The sequence below is a fragment of the Camarhynchus parvulus genome, chromosome 5, assembly GCF_901933205.1.
Source record: "Camarhynchus parvulus chromosome 5, STF_HiC, whole genome shotgun sequence".
NCBI classification, from domain to species: domain Eukaryota; kingdom Metazoa; phylum Chordata; class Aves; order Passeriformes; family Thraupidae; genus Camarhynchus; species Camarhynchus parvulus.
In genome coordinates this window covers 49,869,145-49,894,747 of record NC_044575.1, presented here as the reverse complement: position 1 = coordinate 49,894,747, position 25,603 = coordinate 49,869,145, and the positions used below count along the sequence as shown (strand labels likewise).

Sequence of the window (25,603 nt, the reverse complement as noted above, 5' to 3'; positions counted from 1 at the left end):
AAATATGTTACATGCCTCTAAAAAATAACTTATGCATTTCTCTGCATTTTTTTCTGTTTATTAATCTGTCACATTGTACTATAGTGTCTGCTAAGTTTTCTTTGAACACTTGAACAAATGAGAAGTAACCCCTCTTAGTTAGACCATCAAAACTCAACTCCATCTAGTTCTCTTAGAACTTCAAGTTCTTGTTTTGAAACAAAAGGTGTCCAACAAGGTTCCAAAAATTTTTATCGTTACACTCAAGCAAGTCAGCCAAAAGAAGAAACAGTTTCTTTTTTTTTCCTGGTATGATCACCCGAACCCTACCATTCCTCCACTTTCTATTGTTACTGCATTTAAACTGCCAACATTCCTTACCTTGACTAAAAAAAGGTTTCCATTTAGTTATTTCCTGTACTGTTTTACCTAGTTGCTGTCCAGGCACACAGAACACTCCCCATTACACTGCCAAGTCTCCAAATCCATCGTTCCAGTTAATGGAAGTCTAGGTCACTCAAAACCAGAATTACAGTCAGCAATTCTGTTTAGATATACCACCTGATGTGGTATTAACTGCATCACAAATCACTGTAATTGAATGCAAAGTAAAGGAAACTTGAGTTTATTTAGCTTCCAATTTCTGGGAGGTCAAGAGGAACTAGAACTGCTCTGGACAACAAAAGAAAATTGACTGCGCTTACAGATCATTTTCTGCCAGATTCTTTCTTAAGGACCACTGTTTTATTGTTGTCCTTTCTATTACATGGGGGATGTACATATTATCAGGTGTTAATAAACGGTCAGTGCCTGTACAATACATTCTACAACTGAGCACCACTTTCCGTCACTGAACAGGCAAAGAAATTACACTGAACATCAGCATCTGGCAGTATTTCTCCAAAAAAAGTGACTAAAATGGGTTTAAATTGATTAACACTATTAAATCACATCTAATATTTGATACTACATGATTTCATTACAGCTATACGATACAATTATACAAAATGTGTTAACATCAAAGAATACAACCAAAATTAAGATAGCAAACAAAACCTATATAACTTTTCTTTCTTTACAGGAAAATACTTTTGAAGTATGCATGTAACTGCCCATTCTTTTAAAGAAAATCTACCGCAAGCAAGTTATCAACCTCCAGAAAATCACACATAGCATTACTACGCATATCCCCGAAAAGTGTACAATATGCACACTTGGAAAATACAAAATTAAAAAAAATTGTAAGCAACAGGTGAGCTTCATATTTATAAGAATGTGAAAAGAAGTCCAATTTTAGCACTGTTGTATAAAGAATTGTCTTTTCTGATGCAAGTTCATGAGCTGACCCGTCCGGTTGGGGCCACACTTTACAAAACACCGTGTTCTTGAAACGGGGTTACAGACCAAGGTGGATCATCTTAGCAATGTCACCTTCAAGTTTTCTGTGTGGTTTTTTTTTTGCTTTTTATTTACTACTTATCAAAACACGTCCTTTAGTTTTGTAGGGTTCTTTTTAAAATTCTTTCCTAGAAACAATATACAAAGGGGAGGCGTATTTCTTTCCAATTGATTTTCCTGTAAGATGCTTTGAGTTCGAGAACGTTCTCCTCGACTTTCACTGGTTGTTTTTGGCCTTAGCGTGTGTTAAGATGTGAGATTTCAGGTTGGTTGATTGCGCAAACTTCTTATTGCAGCCGTCAAATGGGCAAACGTAGGGCCTGTCGCCAGTGTGAATTCGCACGTGTGTGCGTAAATTGAAGTCCAGTGAAAAACGCTTTCCACATCCTTCAAACGTACACTGTTGGAAGGAAAAAAGCACTCTGTTAGCTAATGGAACTCATCTCCATCACTGAGCAGAAAAACAGTCTTCTTTAAATCACTAGACTGCATAAATATGAAGCCAGAGGCTGAAAACTGTTCTGGGTGAAGCTGCGGGGATCCCCTGTGAACTGCACTAAAAAGTGCAAGACTTCAGTATATAATACATCTACAATAATATATCTATTTTCAAAGAGGGAGATAAACGACCTCCAGCATGCAAGCAAGCACTTCCACTAAAGGCATCTTCTCTGCATGAGAAACTGTACCTACACTATACAACAAAACAGAAACAGGATTTCACATCAGAACTTCCCCCTTTGAGTGATGATTTGCAAAGATTTTCTCATTTTACCTGCTTTAAGATGGCCTTTTTTTTACCTTTTTTAAGACGGGCTTGATATAAAAAGGGCAGCATATTTAGTGTTAAATACTTATATTTACCACACAGAATATTCAGTGCAAGCGAATGCCTGAGGATTGCAAATCAAGTTTCTGGAATAATTTATTTTAGAAAATAATCAACAACAAAAAACTCTACATATCTTAAGTATGTTCTGGGGAACACATATGTGCTCAAGACTAAGAATAACTTTAAAGATTTATATGGAGTATCATATGAAGAGGACAGGGGACCTCTGGTGGCAGAAGCCCACGTCACCCAGCATAAATGGAAAGAGATTCAGTGACTCCATCATTTTGCTGAAAACTGATTAATAAAACCTACTGAAAATCAGTACCCTGAGGTAACTAACTGAGCAAGCAGCCCCCAGTCTCAGTTGCCCACAAGCACTAAGCTGAAAAGATGACGAGGAGAAAGAGACGTTTTCTTACTTCTCTAGTAACTGCAGACCTCATTTTTAAAGAGGGCAACTTTACATCATATTTTGAAAGGTATCTCCCATATACATCCAATTTACCAATTTCTAAGAGAAGTCCACATAAATAATTAAATGACAGCCTAATTAACTCAAGGGAACTCCCAGTTTTTCAGGTGCCTCATCTGATTTTAGAAGAGCCTTAGTATGCCCAAGTCCCGTGGAAGCCGGGTTATAGCTGGAGTCCCCATGCTCCCAGGGCAGTGTGGCACTCGTGCCTGCAGGTGAGCAGTACCTGAAAGGGTTTCTCTCCGGTGTGAACCAGCTGATGCCGCTTTAGTTTCGAGCTCTCCACAAAGGCCTTGCCACACTCTGCACATACGTGTACTCGAGGGCCATGAGTGTGCAGATGCTTCCTCATGGCAGAGTTGTCCCTGAACATCTTTGTGCAGCCCTTAAAAAGAACAGTGAAACTCAATTAGTAGATAAGCTAGTTCTCATAAAGAAGGTTTTATCTGCTACAGTACAAGCATTAAAATGCTTTTATATCCTGAATACTTTCTTAATAGTTGGCCCTGAAAAGAACATCCCTTACATTTACTCCTTAAAAAGCAATACGAGAAAATATAACCATTTGAAAAGCTGATAAAATAAAACCTAAACCCAATCCCAAACAAAAAGATCCCAAACCCTTTCCTCACTCATTATTGTGAGCCATGTGTAGTCAAATGAATAACAGGACAGTCTTATGGAGAAGATGCAGATTCTGACAGAAGTAAATTAATAAACCGAACAAAAGCACTTAACAGGTTTCAGAGAAAAAAAAACCAAACACAAAACAAAAATCCAACCAAAAAAAAACAAAAGACAGAAGGAGAGTTCATGGATAGCTATGGTGTGCTCTTCAAAGTGCTATATTCTGAGAACTTCAGTACTACAATATATCAGTCTGTAATATACCACAGATTATTCCCTAGTACCAAGTGGTATGTGCACCATCTCTCAACATTCTGTCCTCTTCCTTCTCTGTCCTCCCCATTTCTGAGAACAAATGGAGCAAGAGGGTTTCCAGCACGTAACAACTTACAGGAACTACCTTGTCCAAACTGGCAGCAGCCTCATCACTACCCCCCCTTGGGACAGAGTGCCACTGCTGCTGCAGATTAAACCTACAAAGTGATACTGGGCAGCAGAATATAGCATGAGTTAGTCCCAGCTCAATCCAAAGGCAGAAGACACATTAATTCAGGTACAGCATCAGAAGTCTTAACCTGGGGGTCAACCCTGCATTGACAGAGGAATACCACTTTTGATTCCAGAGTATGCTTAAAGCAGCAGTGACTTGGGGCTCTATTTACCTAATCTCTACAGTTTTTTCACTTCTTAGTGACAATCAACAGGTATCTATCATATGTTTTATAAATGTCTTCCTCAAGGTTCAAAATCCCTCATAAAATCCTATTAATATTCATAAATCCTAACTGTACTATTAGTGATGCTGTTTAAATTTATATAAGACTAGTCTGCCAACACCACCTTGTTATACGGCATACAATTTAACAATACCTAAAGGACCATTAAATTGCTAATCTTAAATTCCTAAATACATTTATATAAGCTTTGTTTCTTACAAAAAGGGGTGAAATGTCACTTTTAGGAGTTCTCTCTTCAGGCACTAGAACCTCTCTGGCTGATTTTGAAGCACTGTGCCACCATTCGTGGCACATAGCAGAATTGGGTGGGGCAAAGCAGTGCCAAAGTAAACAGACCATCAACTTTTTTCTGCATTTATTTCTAAGTCCCTTCTTGCCTCTGAGAGAAGCAGGTACAGCTGCAATATTTTTCTTTTGTTAAAATGAGTTCATAAATGCATAAAGCCTACAGACACTACAAGATAGAAAATGGAAGGATAGAACATTCCTTTTCCCCCCCGGTTAGATGAAGTTGAGGCTATGAAAAAGTAAATCAAAGAAATGGAGGTAACATTCCTTGGTATAGTAAAGAATAACTGTTCCTGTATCTCTGCATACTGTATTACAAAAAAACATGACATTTTTAGAATGAGGAGAATTGGAAATCAATATAAGCACAAAGAGGAATTTGGAAAATTCCTTACACCATGGCTGTCAGAAAGTAGCCTTCTATTCATGCTCTCTAATGGATAACTCTAATTGTTATCTGTCCTGATTATTTGCTTAGGCTCACACTTATCTAGACCAGAAGTCAGCAAGATTGTGTTTGTCTTTTTTAGTCACAGACTAAATCAGCTAAAAGAAGCACTACAAAAGCTGGATAATGCAGTAAAGCCACAGGCTACCAATCTAGGTGACTGGCAACATTTATTCAAGACAGAAGCTTCCTTGCTACCAGTGGATCAGAATCACATCTCAAGGATGCCTGCCTCTCTCTTTCATGATGATGCACTTTCCAGCTCTGTGGAATGCAATTCTGAGTCTTCCAATAAAGCTGACTTTGGCATCTGCACCATAAATTGCTGATTCCTGATCTAGACTCCAAATCTGTCATAGTTTCCAAGCAGAGGATATATAGATCTTAGGAACGTACTTTGAACAGCTTTCAGAACATTCTTTCAAGTATGTATTCTTGGGTGTCGGGAAATCACAACAGTAAAACCAGCATGTTAGGGACTGTGCATCATGGTTACCAGAAGATTAGAGATGCACTAACCTTAAGACAAGGAATGGGAATAATATATTATTCAGTGAAAGGTTTTAAAGGAAGCCTCTAGAGAATAACAACTAAAATACCTTTAACTGAGTGTATACTATTAACAGTAAGATATTTTAGTTATTCATTCTCAAGAGAAAACATCAATACAAAATTCTGATCTACAAATTACTATCTACTCAGAAGCTGAGCACTTCACTTACTTTGTGAGGACAAGCTATCGTTCGTGGAGCATCATCTTCTTTAATTTTTCTTGGTTTCATTCTTAAAGATAAAAAAACAGTACAAAAAATATTAGTAGAAACACATTAGTAGACAGCTCTTCTCCCCTGAGTGCCTACATAATGAACACATTTTATCCCTCAGTATTACATGTGTCAATGGTACTCACTTTACCATTTTCAAAACCTTCATAAAAATATTACCAGTATAATTCAGCATTTGGAATGCTCTGCTTTCCAGAAGGACCTCTCAAATACAGAATAAGACATTTAATACAATCTTCTTAATCCTGTGAATATGTGGAAATTGACAGTCTTTTTCCCTGACATATGCTAATTGCAATTAGGAGGTTTTGTTTGAAAACTGCATTTGTGCTGTGCCAGTACCCATGTGGCCTATTTAGCTTCACTTCCTCTCCATCCATGCAGCAGGACATGAAGGAGTTCAATCATTCTGCAGTATTTTCATCACACAAGACTTCTAAAGAAAACTCTACAGAAGCAGGGAAAGCAGAATCAGGCAGGTTGTGGAATCTACACAGACAATGTAGACATCCATTTCAACCACAGAAATGGTAATTATTCTACTTTAAGGTATTGTGCACACAGATTCCACTCTTGGCAACTGACAAGCAGTCACCAATTTACCCCTGGTCACTGACAGGGATCTTCACTATTTTATGGGTGCCACTAACCTCCACTGCTACATAAGGAGCCCAGGAAACTATTGCTTGTATTTGTTAGGTCTATTTTATATACAGTAAGACTCTGTACAAAACAATCTTGAACAGTGTTATAACAACCACCTGTCAGAAAGTCAGAAGAGCCAGATGTGATTCTAGGGAACTGTACTGCACTTTCAGCTGTCTTTATTTCTCAAACCTGTGGTGCTGTCTTCAAAAAATTAAAAAGAAAACGTTTATCTCCCTCTAACTATAGCAGTAAGTGGGTATAAATAAATGGACCCCCATAGAGCTGAGATTCCCTTAGGTGAACAATGAGATTCTGCACATTCCCAAACTTTGCTGTGGAAGCAGAGCCAGTGTGTTCATGTGGATTTACTGAACTGCTTTTCCTGGCAATACAGCACATGACAGTTCTGTGTCACAAGGTGCCTACATATCATATCTGTAAATTAATCCACAGGTTTGGTGGTATTCCCTAGTCTCAAACAGAATGAGTAGCTTGAAATTAACAAAATAATTTGAATTATCAGAATTCCAATTCTGGTACATACTCTTCTTAATGTTAAGAAAGAAAAGTGTCTGTTGCTATCCATGACAGTTTTAATCCACATGAGTTCTGTTTCTGGAAACTGATATAAAAGAACAGGGTTGGGGGAAGAGATTTCCAAGCAATGCATATATGTACTTTTTTACATCTCTTTCTATTAACTTATATGAGAATGGCTAAACAGGAACTCTTAAACACTCAAAACTTCCCAAGAGCTGTAGGGAACATAAACTAAAATGCCTCCATTCTGACCACAAAAGCATTTGGTTTCTGCAAGCAGAGTCCAGACTTCTTTGGTACTGCCACACTCTTGTGGCTGAACTCTGCTTTCACCTGTTTCCTTCACATGGACTGCTGAGAGAAGAGGGTGAATTAAGGCAAGAGCAGTGAAAAAACTCCTTCAGAAGTCCTGAAGATCCAGGAAAATCATCTTACAACTGCCAGTGGAGTGGTATGTGATGGACAAGTCCCCCATGGCTCTGTGTCAGCTACCACTGGTCCCTGACTCTTGAGTCCCTTCAGTACTGCAGATGTAGCACAGTTCAAGTGATCATCTACAGACTAAAGCACTTGACAGCCACTTCACAGACAACACTAAACCCCAAGGATTTGGAGGTTTATTTCGCTCTTTTCTCTAAGTGGGCACATGGGAAACTCTTGCTTGCCTTAGCACATCCAGAGTACACTTGGCAGGTACGGAGCTGTGCTGAAGAACACTACAGTCTCCTGCAGGGTTACAAACACATTTACAGATATTAACAGTGGCTTGTGAATGGGTGTAAGGTATTTGTGTTACAAAGCTCCTCTTGTGCACCACAACCAGCAGTACAACTAAGATTTCAACAACTTAAGGGCAGAAACATTCTGAATACAGCAAACTACATCTCTTCCTGTACAGCAGTCTCCTCATTATCTTAATTTTCATCGTAACTATCTTTTTCAAGACTACAGACCAACTCAGTTGACCTTACTAATTAGACTTAATTTATATAATCCAATTGGAATACAGAATGGGTTGTGCTGTTTTCAGTTTACAAAATCTCTTTGAGTAAAGCAGTAAAATACCTGACTCCAAACAAGTGATTGGGATTAACTGACTGACTGCACTCTCCAGTGAGGTTCCAGACCCAATAGTACTACAGGGACTGAAGCTGTAGGAAAACACACACACACACAAAAGCTGCCTATACAGTACCCCTACAGAAAGCTTTCAATTGCTTTTAGCATGGGATTCTCCTTATTATGTCTCTGTGATTTTAAAAAACAGGAAAAGGGAGAGAAATGAGCAATTGCTAAAATGGTCACAGAAGAATGATTTGACAAGATGGGACATGAGAGAACAGCATGTCATGATTTAATTCCATTACAGAACAAACATCCTTAGGAGACAAAGCTGGTGCCAAAACCACCTCCTTCTAATTCAACCAACCTGTTAAATGTTGGCTGAGTCATCTCCTCAAAAAAAATAAGAAAAAAAATTTCCTAGGTCTGAGATCTGTGTCCCTGACACAATCAGAATGTGTAAAACCACTATTGTTCCAAAGTCTTAACTGGCCACCTGTAAAGGGAGTGACTAGACCAAGAGAATTGCTAACAAGAGATGTGGCAAATAGCTTTAGTGGGCAGTGCCTGCACTTTCAAGCTTTGTGTTACATCCTCTTCCTGACTCCTGTATCTTACCTGTGGTATTACCTCAATTTTTGAGAAAGAAACACTGCAACAGTGTCATTTTTAGCAGGCTGTTGAGGTAGAGTGAGGAGGAAAATACCTGGGCCAGTGCCGGCAGGAAGACTGAGGAACCAATTGCAGGTGAACTGGATGGTCAGACATGGGACAGACTGCAGCATCAACATACACCTTACATTTTTCAGTTCAGTGTCTGAGCAGGCATAGAACATGAGTGCCCATCCAGGTCTTCTTAATGTTCAGGCTTTGTTTATAGATTAGTAGTATACTTGAACTTTTGGACACAAATGACAAAAGGTTTCAGTTAAAAAATGAGTAATTTTACATCTTCTCATTTATCATGGAAGCACAGCAAGTTAAGCCTAAAATGTGGAACAAGACTGTACTTATACACAGGGTTCCACAGATAACCAGGTTTATCAACAAAACAGCAGCAGACAATGCAAAAGAAGAGATAGCAAACAGTGTCCACGTTGTATCTCAGTGCCACAGACAGGAGGAAGCTGCTGGGCCCTTTGTACACCTGGATTAAAGGCATGAAGGCATGAACACCACAGGCACAGCTACAGTAGATCATTGTGTCAAAAAATGTCATCCTGCTCACAAAGCTGCAGAAACCATACGGACAATCCCTCAGAGAAGAATTTAAAGACTTACATATTTAATGTATTAGAAAAAAGATTTTGGTCTTACTTTAAAATTAACTTTCTGCAAAAGGAGACCAGACTAGAATCTGTGCTGTTGATCTTAATTACACTGGTGCAGGTAGCTCTTGCTGGTGGTGGTTAGGCTTTTGGCTCCCACCCAGTAGAGCATCTCTACCAGCTCCATCCAGGTTTTCTTAGCCTGAAATATTAATCAAAAACAGAACTCTAACAAATATCACTATTTAACACAACTACAGACACACACAGCAATACTGGGGTGGAACTTCAGAAACATTTGCCTTTGCAGAAAGTCAATTTACATGGCAAGACCAAAATTTTCATTTCTGCAGTGAGTTTACATTCATTGCACCAAGCAGAGGCAACTGCAAATCAATTAACTGTGACAATCAGGAAGGGTAGCTTGTACCTTTGGGATCAAGTCACTGGGACACTGCAATTAAAGGCTAGGTCTTAACCTGCACTGGGGGAGTGGAGGGAGGGAATGGGTGACAGCAGAGGAAGCGGGAATGTGTGCAACTCAATAGCTTTACAGATGAGCTGCATAAAAGCACACTCCCTTATTCATACATAAGGAAGACTGAGTGAAATCACACGTATTAAATCACTCAGTTTCTCAAAACAAAGAAAACAATACTGTGTTGTATCTGAAAGTTAAACCTAACTACCTCCTTCCATCTACACAGCTGAACTGAGAGTACGTCACCCTAAGAGAACCTTAATCCCCACCCCGAATCCCTGTCCAACTCCATAACCTATAGACTTGCCAATTGATGCAATTTTAAAAGTCAGCCACAGAAATGGTGTTAAAGCTGGGAAGAAAGGAAATACAATTCAAATAACAGTATAAAATTTCCCCCTTGCTCCATAATCTCCCCTTTTTTGTCACTGCTAAGGAGTTTTGTGTTCTCAGCTCCTTTCTGCTCCCTCTGTACATAAAGCTAACCTTAATAGCTTTACTCTCTCTCTCAGGTAGCTCCTTTAAGACATCCTAGAGGTCTCTGATGACCAGCAATGATATTCACCTGTGCTGATGGCCAGCCCCCCTCCATCTCCCCAGGAACAGTCAGAGGTGGAGGAAATGATTCACTCTCAGCAGTGTTACTGGCACTGCTGGTGTGTTCCCCTCATTCTGCCATTCCCCTTGCACTGCCCTGCTGGGCAGAACCAACCTGAGTGTCACAGCCCTGTGCTACTGCAAGAGTTTATTTGTGCTGAACAACTCCTGGAACTGGCTAGACTGGCTTTTGGACAAACAAGATAAAAGGGGAGTGGCACAAGGTGTCCTAGGAATCTATCTACCTACAACCCAAGAACAGCCAGTGTCTTACCTGCTTCAGTCATAGGTAGGAAGAAAACTGCCAAAAGAAGTTCTTTCACTCCATGATTCTACTACTAGGTTTGTCCCAATTATGAGGAATATCATATGTGTAAACAGGGACACTGACCTGTGCAGTGGGGCACAGAGCAGGAGATGTCCCCTCCCCTAGAAGAATACTGGGTGAAGCAATTGTCACTTTACTGCCCTTTAAGCTTCTCTGTAACAAGAACAGTACAAAAGCATACACCTTATAAAGAGGCCTAAGTCATAAATCTGGATTACCAGAAGGCTTTGTCACTTCTAAAAAGGGTGTCCTATTTCAAACTCTAATGCAGTTTCCTCTCCTTTGTTTTCTATAGGTTTGGAAAGTGGATAGAAAGGAAGGCAGTTCTCACAATGGCTCTCCTTCAGAAAACATACCAAGATCCACAGAAAATAAAACCACAAAGAATAAAGTTTTTACCACCAGGACCCATTACTGTGCCAATTTCCCAGCTACAGGATATTCCTTCTTATTTCTTTGTTTTACTGATGTCTGTGTTCTGTCTTCAGCCAGTTCAGTCATGTATTTGAAGGACAAGAGGGAGGGAGGGGCCAACCAAATCCTTTTTAGTGGCTTGCTTTGAGGGAATTTGCCATACGCACATTCTAGAAATATCCCTGCTACCTTCCTAAGTTTTCACTACCAAGCAGCTATGATTTCTTCACAGCTAACTACTGAGCTGTCATCAATTTAGATTTGGATGAAGCATTTTACTCCACTTAAAGGGATTTCTAGTTTCCCAGTCAAACGTATCAAATGAAAACATGGTAATTTATCAGGTTTTGTTCTTCTGAGCAGACAATTCACAATTAACATTTCACATTTTGATATGATTGCAAGAGAATTCTACCTTTTTCTTTTTTATTGTGTTTTCAGAGCATGCTAGAGAAAATTCAAGACTCCTAAAACAGACTAAAGTAATCTGTAAAAAGTGATAAACTGCCAGCCAGGTGTAACTTTTGGCCATCTATCTATGATTACTGAACAAGTCAATATTCTGACACAGCCTATTTATTCACAGTGTTTTCAATGGAATCACAGAATGCATAAAAGCTTTTCCAGGAAAAAACTGTCAGAGTTCCCGTTAAAGGATTCAGATTCCTGCTACATGACTCAATGACATATGCTCTAAACCAGGCAGTGAAAGACAACTGCATCACGAGAGACACCACAACCGCTCACTCTGCGAAAGCCACCAAGCTCTGGGCACTGGTGGCCACTGCAGCTGCTCAATTACCACAGTTCTGAATTATTGTTTTAAAGGGCTGCAGAGCTACAAACAACTTCAAACATCAGGTTTGTTCCTGCATTACCTTTCACTAACTAGATCATAATCAGAATACCAGAACCTTACTCAAAACCTACTACCACTAGAATTCAAGCTTTTTCTGTTTAAGCTTAACCTCAGAACTTTGTTCCTAATCATCAATGCAAGTATTTCAAATCAATTTATCCTTAATCAAAATAAGCTGCATTTGTTATAAACAGTAGCTCTAGCCTGGTTCAGAGGAGGTAATTTCTACAAATATATAGTGAGATTCCTACCTACTTTAATGAAAACCAAAAAGCAACCCTACATAACTTTCTCTCAACTACACACAGGGCACCTAGCATACAATTTTACTAGCCAGTTCACACTTCCTTAGATGTGGACAATCACAATTCTTTTTTCAAGTAATCTAAATACAAATTTGTAATTCAAAACCTTACAGCACGTGAAGCTACTTAAGTTTAGAAGCAATTTTCAACTTCATGTGCTGCTAAAAGTTTTCAGAATACAGCTACTAAAATTTTGAGCTTCTGAACTGTAAAGCAATGAGCAATGTTTGCCAATTTCACAGAGCTTTATACTAAACAAACACATTCTTTTAGCATGAAAACCTGTACTCCTTGAACCTCCAAAGCCTATTCCAGCCACGGGAACCCAATTTTTTCTTCCAGCTTGCCATGCAAAGTTCCTAGTGATAGTGCACACAGCAAGGTCAATCAATTGAACAGTAGTCTGCAGATATCAGCACTTGAATCCATCTCATTAGCTAGGGGTCCTTTCAACATACTTCTTTGCAAGAGGACAAGATCTTAACAAGAAATATTCAAATTCTAACACACCCATATGTCGCAGACATCTTTTTCATTAGAAATCTTTTCTTAGGATTTTTTCTCTTCTGAGGAGCTGAAGCTTCAGAGACAAAATGTAAACAATAATTATCTGCTGCTGTGGAATGCAACAGGTAGATAGATCCGTGATTGGTCTCGTGTAGATGTTTTCGTTCAGTGACCAGTCACGGCAGAGCTGGCTCTCTCTCTCTCCATCGGAGCCAGCTGCTTTTGTTATCATTCTTTCTTTTCTATTCTTACCTTAGCTAGCTTCTGGAAACCTTTCCTTCTTTTTCTTTTTAGTATAGTTATAATGTAATATATATACCATAAAATAATAAATCAAGCCTTCTGAACATAGAGTCAACATTCTCGTCTCTTCCCTCACCTGAAAACCCCAGTGACCGCTGTCACACCCATACTCTTCAGTCTCAGAAGAATAAACAAACACAATAATTTAAGACAAAACATACAACTGCAAGGCACGAGTAAAAGTTTGACAGTCACCAATTCTGACTGTCAGAGAATCTAAGAAATCAAATAACCTTTCTTAGAAAATGTATTACATTCTCATGTATCTACAATTAAGCTATGAGAACAATTTTTTCCAGGTTTTGAGCAACTTGGGGATATTACTAAATGTGATGTCCAAGCAAGGTGCTTCCTCTACCATCACACATTTATCCTCTGATTGAAACAGATTACATTTTATCTGCTACGAGAAAAGAGGCTGTACACATAAAACTGAATCTTTCCACTACACGCTACAAATTCCAGCTCTGGAACTTCCTAGAACATTCTGAAATACTATAAATATAGAAAAGTAGTAATTTTGAAATGTTGCCAGCAGCCACTGTTTTCTCAATAGAAACCTAGCTAAAACATTCCACAATATACAGAAATACGCAGACACATCTGATAGAAGCAGCCTGGTCACTTCAAGAAGCCCAAATCCTGACAACCATTTCAAGCATTCAGCTCAATCTGAAGACAAAATATTCAGTGTTTGCATGGAGAATACCCTGCAAGAAACTAATTCTGCTTCCTAACAGAAGAGAGCTATTCAGTACTTCAGTGTCCAATAGAACCAGAGTAAAGATTTAGCATGCTTTAAAGTAACGGAGAACACCATTCTAAACACACTATGAGTAGAAATATGTAAGTAACAGTTTAGAATTGGAACACTATGTACACTCAAGTGTATCACTTAAACATCTGCTTTCAAAAAAATTATATGAACTCCTCAAGAGGTCCCAGAGAGCATTACAGTAACTAGAGCCACTCATCACTTCAGGTAGAACCCTGTTTTTAGCTGTTTGTAATGTGCTTTTATACATTTCCAGATCAGACAGTCTGAAGCAGGAAGCAAGCCCTACAGAACTATTTTACTAGAAGCCTTCAAAACTCATAGTTCAATGGCTTTAGTGAAAGTAACTGTGGGATGAGGCCATGTTGTTATTCCTCCAGCACAAACACACCCCACAGTAACAGGACAAAACTTGTAAAAAGCAGCAAGATCGAAAAGGTGAAACACGAATAAATGCACACACGGAACACCAAGTTCAGCTAACCAAGAAGCCAGACCACCTAGCAACTACCTGGAAAAAGGTACACTCTCTTCTAGGTAGTAAGGATGACAACATGTGACTGTCCACCTGCTCTGAGTGCCAGAACTGTGCACCCAAGCTCTGAAGAACAGCCAGCTGCTACAAAAATTAATGTAGCTGTACACGTTTTGCTTTCAGGAAATATACTAGGAAATACAGAGGAAGGTTAATTGAAAGTATTGATGATAAGTGATTTGGATAATGTAGGGATATATGGTTTAATTATTTAATAAAAAAAAAATAAATGTCAGGATAAAAAAAATGAATGCGTAAAATAGGATTTAAATATTAGTTCCTAGTAAATGATAAAATAATGAATATGTCCGGCAACCATTACACTATGTGTTGTCTAGAGGTAGACAGCACGGCCTTTCATGAATGGGGTCAAAATGAATGTAGCTTTACACATGTTTTGCTTTCAGCTTGGGGGGAAATGCGGCAGCAGCAGCCACACACAGGCAGCAGCCGTGCTCAGACACAGCACTCACGCTGTCCCTGCACCGAGAGGGACACAGGGGACGGGCCCAGCGCAGCGGGGCCAGCCCAGGGCGGCTCCTGCGCGGCCCCGCGGGTGCCCTCTGGCGGCCACGGGCTGCTGTCACCGCCCGGCGCGCTGCGAGCCGCGCCACATCCGCCTGAAAGTAAAAGTCACCTTGGCACTCGGGTCAGCCCATTGACACGTAAACGAGCGACAATTCTGACTCACCAGAGAAAATCCAACTGCAATTATCAGTGGCACTTGAAAGTGCAGGACACGTGATTTAAGATCTTCAGCTTAAGGAGCAGGTGAAAAAGAACAGGAAGTGGCGTTCCCAGCTAAATCCTGTAGCCTCACTATTTTGTACTGAACAACCCCAATGCAGCACTTCACTTATTGGATCCTTTGGTGCTCAGGAATTTAAGGCTACTCACATGAAAGAAATATTCTGTCATGCAAAATCACAGAATTGTTGGGCTTGGAAGGGACCTCTAGAGACCATCAAGTCCAATCCCAAGGCAGGGTTACCTGGAGCAATGAGTGATGCAGTCTATCAATGAATTTATTTAGCTCCTGTCTTACCTAATGGAACTGGAGACTGGAAGACACTGAAGAATTCACTGCTAAATATAAAACTCTGTTATTTTAGTTCAGAACAGAGTAGCTGATGCTGTGTTAAATCCCTTGGTTTAGAAGATAATTAAATGGAATTATAAACCATACTAAATATACCATTTTGCCTAACAGTTTCATAATTAAACCAGTGAAAAGAACAAATTTTAAACCTCTTTTCTTTCTACTTACCTAGCAAATTCAGCCAGTTGCTTGGGGTCTGAGAGGTCAATGCCAGGTATTCCACCAGGAGGAAGTTTCTTCCCTGTCATGTACTCTGAGTAATCTGGAGGAGAATTCTCTCCAATGATCTGCTCTTCCACCACTGTTTCATGGTCAATATCCTTTTTATCATCTGAAATACACAAAATACTGAATTCAATACATACTAAAGTTCAAAACAGCATACAATTTATTAGGCTACATCTCAATACAAAGTCACTGTTGCTGCACATTTAAAAGAATACACTGCACTTCCAGATTGCCACACTAATTGTGAAGAGCAAAAAGACACCCATACAGTTACAGCCTGAAGAATACAGAAAGAATACAGTGAGTGAGGAAAAAAAGCAGAAATTGCATATCTACTTTTTAAGCATAAACAAATACAGAAATTAGTAGAACAATTCTATAAATGTTGGCTGCACTTGAAAGATAATGTACTTTTCCTGAAACAATGCCTAAATATTGATTTCCCTTAACTTCTTCAGGACTAATCTTCACTATACCCACACTGATACTCAGCAGGAGTCCCGAACTTTGGAAGCCTATCAAGATGTCAGGACTACCGATCTTTACTTCAGAGTCTTCAGACTTCCCTGACCTCCAACAGAAGTGTCATAGAGACAAGATATTTAAAAATAACTGCTGATGGGCTTCAGCACCTGCCTGTAAAATTAAGTTTTTCTCACACTTGCAGACAGATCTCAAAGAAAGCAAATAACTCAAATTATGCGTCTCTCTCCCAAGGGGCCTTCCTCCTTCTGTGGCAAGGGCCAGCCTAAGCTCTTTCCCACTCCACTATGTAAACAGCAGACCGGGACTATTCAAATCTTTGATCTGCAAGCCAGTTAAGATACTCCTGTTTGGTCTAGAGCTCCTCCTATGAATTTGTGCTCAAGGACTGCAGTGAAATCAGGTGGAAGACCTGCTGTTGCTCTCTACTCACATTCATACCTTAGAAAACATTGTACCATGCATTTTATCTCCTCTTGCTATTTTATAACAGAAACTGAGAGACACAAAAATGAGAGAGAACAGAAACATCCATCTATGTTCCTCACTGCAGTGTTCACAGCAGCAGAAATGAAGACCCAGCACCTACCCTGTGTTCCACCCTCAAATACACCTGGGACAACAGATGTATATATGGCTGTAACTACTCAGCTCTATGTAATGCAACTTGACAGTACTTCTCCTACTATGTGCATGGGGAGAAGATTCTGGAAATTGTTTTATGCACAAGAGGCCACACAAAAATAACAGGAAGTTTTATTTTACAGATATTGTTTAAGCAGTGGAAACACAAGGTGGTAGGACAGAAATAGTATTTCACCAATTAAAAAAAGATAGGAAAACATAAGGCAGAAAACAAAAGACAAAATGTTTCTGGATTTTTCCCCTAAACAGAAACACAGGAAATAACATTAGTCATTACTCAGTTACTTAGGCTAAGGAAGATAGAACAAGACAAGCAAATAAAAGAAATATATCAGACAGAAATTTCTATTCAATTCGTAATGCCTGCTTTTAATGTTTGCCACCAAGCTATTTCTAGAAATGTTACTGCTGGTTTGAGGTTTAATCTGATCTACCAGATCAAATAGCAGTTCATGTATATTCCATGGTGAAAGAGGAAAACAGACTCCAACGCTGCAAAGACAGAAGTGTAAATAAGAAAACACTATCTGCAGCATTAAACTCAAAGTAAACTACAAAACTGACTATTGACCTTTTTAGTTGTCCACTCACCACCACACTACCCCTACCAATGCTTTAAAAAGGCAATTGAATTTGCCTGCAGTAAGGATTACATATCACGTTTTACAGCAATTGAAGGAGTTACAAATTCAAGTCCATAAGCCTCTAGTTTGGCAACAATTTTTTCTTCCTAAAAGAAACTTGAAAAAAGACTGGCAGCTCAGAATGGCACAGAATTGTTGCAAAGCTAAAGGTGACACCTTCTCTATACTGTAGACTGGAATGAGATCAGCTGCCCTCAACATTTCAACAGCTAGAACATGCAGTTTGACTGTTTGATGACATTCATAACACAGACAAGTTTTCATTTCCTGCCTCACATCTGATGAGTCAACTAGGAAATTCTGTATACATTCTTTAAGATGTTCTTTCCTTCCCTAGCACAAAGGTTTGCTATTCCACAGTGCTTTCTTGCTATTTGAGGACCAAACTGAAAGCCAGCCTTCAGTGGCTTCACTTCGCAAAAGCCTGCCAACAGAAGTCAATTCCACAGCTATATAATTCCACAGTCTACTGGAGCAAAACACAAAAAACTATAAACATATTGCTTGGATAGAATAAAACATAAGAGAAATTATTGTTTAGTATATTAACAGTTACATGGAAATAAAAAAACCACCACATTTTCCTATAACAGAAAACTGCATCTCTACAGCAGTACACACTTCCAAATACAAATTTAAACCAAAACAATAAAATACAAAACAGTTACCTTGAAACGTAAGTTTTGGCTAATATTTCTGAAAATGTAACAGTAGACTTCAGTACCTCTTTAGTATCAAGACCATCCTGTGACATTATCAGGTCATTGGGAAAACAAAACAACAACACAGCACTCATGCTGCCCCTGCCCTGAGAGGAGCACAAGGGGACAGGGCCAGCACAGTGGAGCCAACACCAGGGGTTTCTTTTGAGAAACCCTCCCCCACTTTTTTGGAGGAAGTCTGGAAATGGAAACATTTTACCAATGTCCTCAATGCACAAATTTACTTTATTTGTGATGGCCTATCAACCTGGACTAGGCAGCTCAAAGTCTGGAGGGTAAAGTGCAAGCAAACTTTCACTCAGGCTGAACTGATCATTCTCACTGCTAACTGGGCAAGTTAACTGTTTGCTGGTTTTTGCATTCAAGCAAGTCCTGATGCCTGCTACAGGCAAATTACCTCCCCCTTTTCCTCTCATGAAGAAGCACAGAATGAAACATACTGCATCCAAAGCAAAGCAAAACACAGACACAACCCTGAAATTCCAGCGACATCTCTGGACGCCACCCATGCGAGCTATATACAGACAGAGCCATGGAGCCAGTCAGGTAAAGGAAATGAAATACTATATACACTGCCTGATCTACTTGTTTTGTCCCTTAAAACCACCTGAGAGTAGAGCAGACTCAAATATAAGGCATTTGGCTGAAGCACCATTCTTACAGATCCAATGCAGCTTTCTGTAATGAACTTGGAACACGATTTTAATGGCCTCCTTCTACATCCTTCCATACCAACTTGCATTAAGGTCTTGCATTGCATACTTAGTCTAAACTGGGCTGTTCAATGCACCTTTTCAGGACATACCCCAACACACCTTGGTGAACAGTGTCCTTCCATCTGCACGTCTCTCACTGCCCCCTAAATACGGGCAATACACACATTGAACCAGATCCACTTAGGCCCTTCAAAGCAAGTATGCCAAACATTCTTCTGCTAACATCAGTGAAAGTTCAGGGTTTAGCCAGTTGTGTCTTTTGACCACTGGTGAAACAACCTGAAGCTGTGAGAGAACCAAGCCCAAGTATTGAATGAAGTAGGAAGAACCACGATTACTGGAATGCAACTAGTAACTCCATGCAACAAATCAATAACAAATCATGGTAGAATCTGCTTCCCAATTATTTATTGATCACATCTTGCTCCTATTACCACAATTTCTCAATTTCTTACAGCTCTTCTATTACACAGAAAAATCCACCCACCTTAGAATCCCATTATTTTGTGCATTTCTTGAGTTGCAGCTGACAACTCTGGAACTCTCCAGCTTACTAAGATGACCCTCTTAACTCTCAACCCAAGAAGCTCTGTCATTATTTTTTCCTTGGTTTTATTTTTTATTTTCCTTGTTATTCTTGATTTTATCTAAATCACCAAATTTCTGGCCATCCTCCTCCTCTATTATTGAGCAGGGAGAATACACTGTTGTTCAGTTTTCATCTGAGGAAAACAGGGTGCAAAAGAGAACTTTCGAGATACACCTGGTAGCAAAGCAATGATACCTGATCCTACAGCTTCCTCCTCAAGCCACCAAATTAAAAGACATTCTACTTAGCCACTAAAAGGATGAACATTTAAGCTTAAAATATGATCACACAGTTAAACACATTTGCTTTTAGGAACAGCTGAAAAGCAATTACAGGATAAAGGATGTATTCAGCAGCTGTGCAGTACCAAGGCACTGTGGTAACAGCTTGGTTATTGCTACCACATTGCAATCTCCTCAGGCAAATTAGTTCATTGGTCATGTTTGGAAGCAAAGAACTGTAATTAGCTTGTTAATAATACAGTTATTTAGCAGACACTTCTGAATGTTAAAATTCCATTTTGCACAGTATGTCATTTTTTAACCTAAACGGCTGCTAGGTTACTTTCCTTCTGACGTGCCTTGCACACAGATGGAGAACAGGTTCTTCTTTCCCTGTGTCACCCATCTCTTATTTCACACCACTGAGACGTGAACTGACAAAACCAGTGCATATATCAACAGTCATCAACTGACTTCAGCACTTATAGGACTGTGCTGAAGCACTGTGACCTTCTGAATGGTCAGCACAGGAGTGACTCGAGTGCCCCAGGGAAGGATCCAACAGCAAGTTAAAGGATTGTCGTCTGAAGGTGGCTAAGAAGCAAATTAACTGAGTCATTTCAGATGGTGAACCACATTCGTGTATTTCACTTTCAAAACTGAAAATACATTTAAAACAAACACAAAGAACAGTCTACCTTATCACTGGAAAAAATGTCAGGGCAGATTCAATACTTACAGCAGAAGCCTATATCATTGTCTTAATCAGAGTCAGAAACAGATTGTCATCTTAATATTTTAAACCAGAGAATCACTTTCTGCCTCCATGATAACAAACTCTGTAAGAAGCTCATTACCTATCTGTCATTGCAAAGCATTTTGGCCATCCTTGATACAGCCCCACAACTGAACTAAGTGACTCATCTATCATTTATACTAAGTAAGACAACTGGTCAGACAGCAGATGGTTATTTTTCTCACCCCTGCAATCTGATCAAGTAAAATGAAAACCCTTCTATTTTTTGAGTCATTCAAAGTTTAACAGATTTTGAAGAACCTTCTAGAAACCCAATATGAACTCCCAAACTTCCAAATAAGGATCCACAGCACAGGTTTCCTGTATTATCAAAAATAATTTCCAAACCATACATGTAACTTCTGTGTCTTTGTCTTTCCCATCTAGGGATGAGACACTTGAGCAGTTTAACATCTGTGGGCAATATTTGGTTGTGCTACTTCAGTTTGCAGACTGTGCTTACAGTAACAGTTTAAGCCAACACCTATTTCAGGTTTGGAAGCTTGACAGAGGCATTACCTAGAAGATGTAGTTACATTAATCCGTTTTTTCGCCTTTGAATTTAAGCCCCAATTGCTTGAAATTTCCAGCATTTGGTGCAACCAGCATTTAAGCACCACCTTCCCAAATGTTCCTGCATGCAAGAATCAGTTTTGCAAGCACCATCTGACAAAGTGATTTCTCACGATCCTTCCCCTCCCCCTTCATTATTGTGCACCCAACCTGGAAAAACTCACTAAAGACAATGATTCAAGCTAAATGCAGCAAAGATACAAATAAATTCCACTTGATAAGAACAATTTTTCTAGTACAAACTGGGGTGTCTCACTTGGACTACATGCAATTGAACTATGTGCAAATTTCTGATACAGGTATTTGATATAATGTAAACACACTACAGGAACATGACTGAACTATCCACCACATGCCCTCTTCAGCCCTTTCAGAAATACACCTTCATTCACTTCTTACTTTCATGAACACATGAAGAAAGACAAATAATTGTATTCTTAAGAACTGAAAAGCTGATCTGGCATTCACGTTTCAAACTAAACACTTTAATCATGGGTCACAAGTTTGATATCACCATAGATACCAAGGTGATAAGGGAGGTTATGGTAAGTCTAAATTGTTGCCAACAACAGTGCAGCAATTTCTAAGAAACCACATAAGACAAGGGTTAAGTAGTCCCCTTTAGTCACATTGCTACATATTTCACAGATTATTTCTACACATTTCAAGAGGAGCTACAAGACATGTTATACTCACTTATGGAAAAAGATTTAGGATTGGTTAAATTTAGTACCACCCCTGTACAAGCCAATGTAGTAGCACCAGCAAACAGTAACAAGGAATTAATTCACATTGTCTTCCCACACTGTAATAAGCAGTGTTCTTCTTCCCAATTCAAAATCCCATGCACAGCAATATAGGGCTCATTGTTTTATCTTGATGTATGGCCTATTTATCACTTGTCTTTTGATTAACTTTTCATTTAGCTTTTAAAACAGTCAACTGAATCAGTGTGCAAGCAAATCTTTAATTATGTCAAAATACAGATTCAAACCTATTATATTTCTTCAAAATAAAGTAGTTTGATTCTTTAGGGAAACTTTAGAACTACCCTTTTGCAAGTGAGTGATTCTAGGTTTTTTTTTGGCCTTTATTTAGTTTGAGGTTTTTGGGGGAGGGTACTCAGGTTGGGTTTTTTTTGGTTTGGGTGTATATCCCTCTGCCACAAGTTTTGTTTCTTTTTCAATTTCTCTGGCAACAACTCAGCCTCTGGTGTTTCAGGAAAAAAAGGCAAAATAATTTTTTTTTTAAAAGAGAGAGGAAAAAAAAATCCCCAGCATTTGACCACATCAGACCCCTTTAAATAGATAAGTTGCGTATGAGGTGTAAGAGTCTGTCCAACATGCTCAGTAAAACTTCACAACACTCTCAACTGAGCAGGTTATCACCAAGGCTGTTTGAAGCTGGCAGGTGGTGCCTGCATACACAAAGGGAGGGGAGGTCAAACTTTTTCCCTATGTATTTGATTTTGCTTTTGGAAAGGTGTTTTTCGGCCAAGTCAAATCAGACTAGGTATTCTTTATTCTTCTGCATCATGGATATAACTGAGTTAAATGCAGCAATGCAATTCAATGTCCAGTAAATTATAAGGGGGTATCACTCCTACTGAGCTCCATGGTCATGCTCCTAAACAAGAAAATCACCAAAATCAATAAGGCTACCCCTGATATAAAAGCTGTGTATGTGGGAAGAGAAGCAAATTTATTGATTATACACATGCTTCACTTTGGCCAAGTAATAATTAGCATGCAGTCCTAAGGAAGCATCCTATCAGGCTCTCTGAATTTCCGAGTGCAAATGCATGCTAGAAATTGTCAATTGATCTCAGCGAGCTCCTGGATCCTGCCAGCTCATGAGTCATACAGCCACTTGCATTCAGCTACCTCCAGCAGCTTCCACAAGCCAGCAGACTATATTAGTTTCTATTATCTTTCATCTTTCTTGGATGGTCAGTTCTAATAAAACTACTAGCAAGGGAATTTATTCAGTTTCATACAGTGATACAGGAGCACACAGAACACTATCCTACTAAATAGGATATGGAAAACTCTTCATCAAGAAGAACAACTTCAGTCAAACTCACTGGGTTGTCAACTGCCATGCCAATAGTGTCAGATAACTCTGTGAAACTTGCTAAAGTAGTCACCTGTATTTAAAAAAAGAGCCAAAATCCATACCACTGTGCTTTCCATCTTTTCAGGCAGGAGAACTCAGCCATCCAATACACCTTCCATTCCACACTGCCCCTGCTAACAACTTCTAGTCATTTGCAGGCATCACAGAATACAAACATTTTCAACTACATCAAAAGCTTCAAGAGCTTCAATCTTACTAGACTCCTTCTAAAAAACTCGAAATAGCACAAAAATTATGATATGCAAGACGGATTACCAACTTAGTATTCAAAAAACACCCACCAATTTAAATATTACATGAACTGTATTATTCGACCTCTTTTTTTCACATTTATGTAACATATGGACAGAACTCTGATTATAGAGCATTGCTGCCGGCAATACATTTTTGTAAAAATTAAAAAAAGAAATAAAGTGGGTAGGGCAGGTGCATGTCAGCTTTACTCCAAGCCCCACAGATACTAAACACCTTCACAAGATTTTACTGCCTTTAAAAGACACTCCTACACACACACACACACACACAAAAATCCTCAAAAAACAGAATCTCCCACGATAAGGTCTCCCTGTGCCTACTTGAAAAGCTTATTTAAAGCTTCAGACCTAGTCGAGGAAAAGCCCGACGGTTTCCGAGCGCCAGCCAGGCATTGCCCCTTTCGTGCCCGCGGCTCCCAGGGACGGAGGTCAGCCCCGGGGCCGCCCCTCCCGGCCGTCACCCCCGGCGCCCCTCGGGCTTCTCAAGGGCCGCTTGTTTGCGGCCGCCCCCTCCGAGGCGGCGGGAGGCGCGGGCAGCCCCGCGGGGGCGAGGAGCCGCTTCCCCTCGCCGGCACGGCGGGCTCCGGCCGGGGAAGCCCCACCCACCGCAGCGGGCCGGGGCCGGCGGCCCCCGGGCGAGCCGTACACGGTATTTCGGGCTTCGCCCTCCCCGGGCCGGGGAGCCGCGGGGTCGGAGCGGGCGAGTTTTCGCTCGCACATCGCGGTCACGGCCCGGCGCACACGCCTCACCCGCGGCCGCGGGGCGGGAGGGACGGGAGCGGAACGGGCAGGCAGGGAGCCGGGGAGGGGCGGCGGGACAGGACACGGGGGAGAAGGAGGACAGAGGGCGGCGGCGGCCGGGGGAGGGGAAGGAGCGCGAGGGGCAGGCGCGGAGCGGGCCCCGCGGGGAGCGGCGGCGGGGCGGGGACGGGGGGAGCGCGGGGAGGTTCGCCCCGCACCCCGCCTCCCCCTGCTGCAGAAACTACGCCATTGCGGCCTGGCCCGGGAGCCGGCGGCGCTGCCGCCCGCCCGCGCACCCCCCGCCGCCGCCATCTTGGCGGCCGCCGCCATGTTTGCCTCCTTCCCCCCGCCGCGGCCGGGCAGGAGCGGCGGCGGCAGCGCAGACCCCGCCATCTTTTCGGGGAGCCGCCATACTTGCCCTGGCGATGAACATGGCGGCGCCCATCGCACACATCAAAACATGGCCTCCCTTCAAAACAAAACTGTCCCGGCCGCACCGCGCGGCCGCCGGCGGGGCCCGCGGCCCAGGGAGGGAGGGGTCCGGCGCGCACTTACCCGAGGCCCACATGGTGACCGAGAACTCCCCCTCCAGGGTCTTGATCTGCACCTGCTTCTGCTCCCATTTCCTGCCGCCGCCGCCCTCGGCCCCGCCGCCGCCTCCCCCGCTCAGGTAACTCTTCTTGCTGCTCTTCTTGCCGCTGCCGCCCTTCTTAACGCGGCCTCCTCCGCCGGCCGAGGAGGAGCCGCCGCCTCCGCTCTTGCTGCCGGCGGCGGCCACAGTGACCAGGGTCTGCTCGATGTACTCGTCCTCCCCGGCGGGGGCCGGCACGGGGATGAGGATCTGGTCCTCGAACCCGTCGTCGGCCCGCAGTCCGTCCGAGTCGTCTCCCCCCACCACCTCCTCGCGGGTCTGCACCAGGATCACCTCCTGGTGGTGGTGGTGCAGGTGGAGCTGCCCCCCGCCGCCGCCGGCCGCGCCGCCGCCCGCCCCGCTGGGGTCCCCGTCCGACACCAGCGGCTGCAGCGCGATCGTGGGCTGGTGGTGGTGGTAGTGATGGGGCGGGTGGTGCGGGCCGCACTCCTCGCAGCACTCATCCTCCTCCTCCTCCTCTTCGTCTTCCTCGCCGCCCACCACGGTGGTCTCGATGGTCTCCACCGGGATGGTCTCCACCTCGATCTCGTGCAGCTCCACGATCTCGGCCGGCATCTCTGAGCCGTCCGTGGCGATGTACAGGGTGTCTCCCGAGGCCATGGCGGGGCGAGGGGAGGGAAAGAGAGCTCCGCGGGCGGCGAGGGGGCTCCGGTCCGCTCCCCTCGGCGGATGGTGTGGCTCAGACTCCTTTCGCCTGCCCTCCTTCTCCTCCTCCTCCCCCTTCCACACAAACACCAGCGCCTCGCAGCCAGCGACAGGCAGGGAGGGAGGAGGGAGGGAGGGAGGCAGCACCGCCAAATCCCGGCCGCGCTCCCTCGCGAGACTTCCGCCGCTGCCGCCGAGACGGACCCCAGCCCCGGAGGCCGCTGCCGCCGGACTCGCCCCCCCGCCGCCCGTCGGCCAATGGCAGCGC

At 41.9% G+C, this 25,603-nt stretch overlaps 1 protein-coding gene across 1 annotated transcript; it reads right to left on the bottom strand.

Annotated features, from left to right (window-relative positions):
• Positions 1 to 512: 512 nt before the first annotated feature.
• Positions 513 to 25,573, bottom strand: YY1 (YY1 transcription factor). Its single transcript, XM_030949152.1, has 5 exons — positions 24,594 to 25,573; positions 15,459 to 15,621; positions 5,507 to 5,567; positions 2,911 to 3,069; positions 513 to 1,777 (listed from the first exon to the last, which is right to left on the bottom strand). Exons 1-5 carry the CDS (start codon positions 25,288 to 25,290, stop codon positions 1,595 to 1,597), a joined length of 1,263 nt encoding a protein of 420 aa, XP_030805012.1. The 5' UTR covers positions 25,291 to 25,573; the 3' UTR covers positions 513 to 1,594.
• Positions 25,574 to 25,603: the final 30 nt, after the last annotated feature.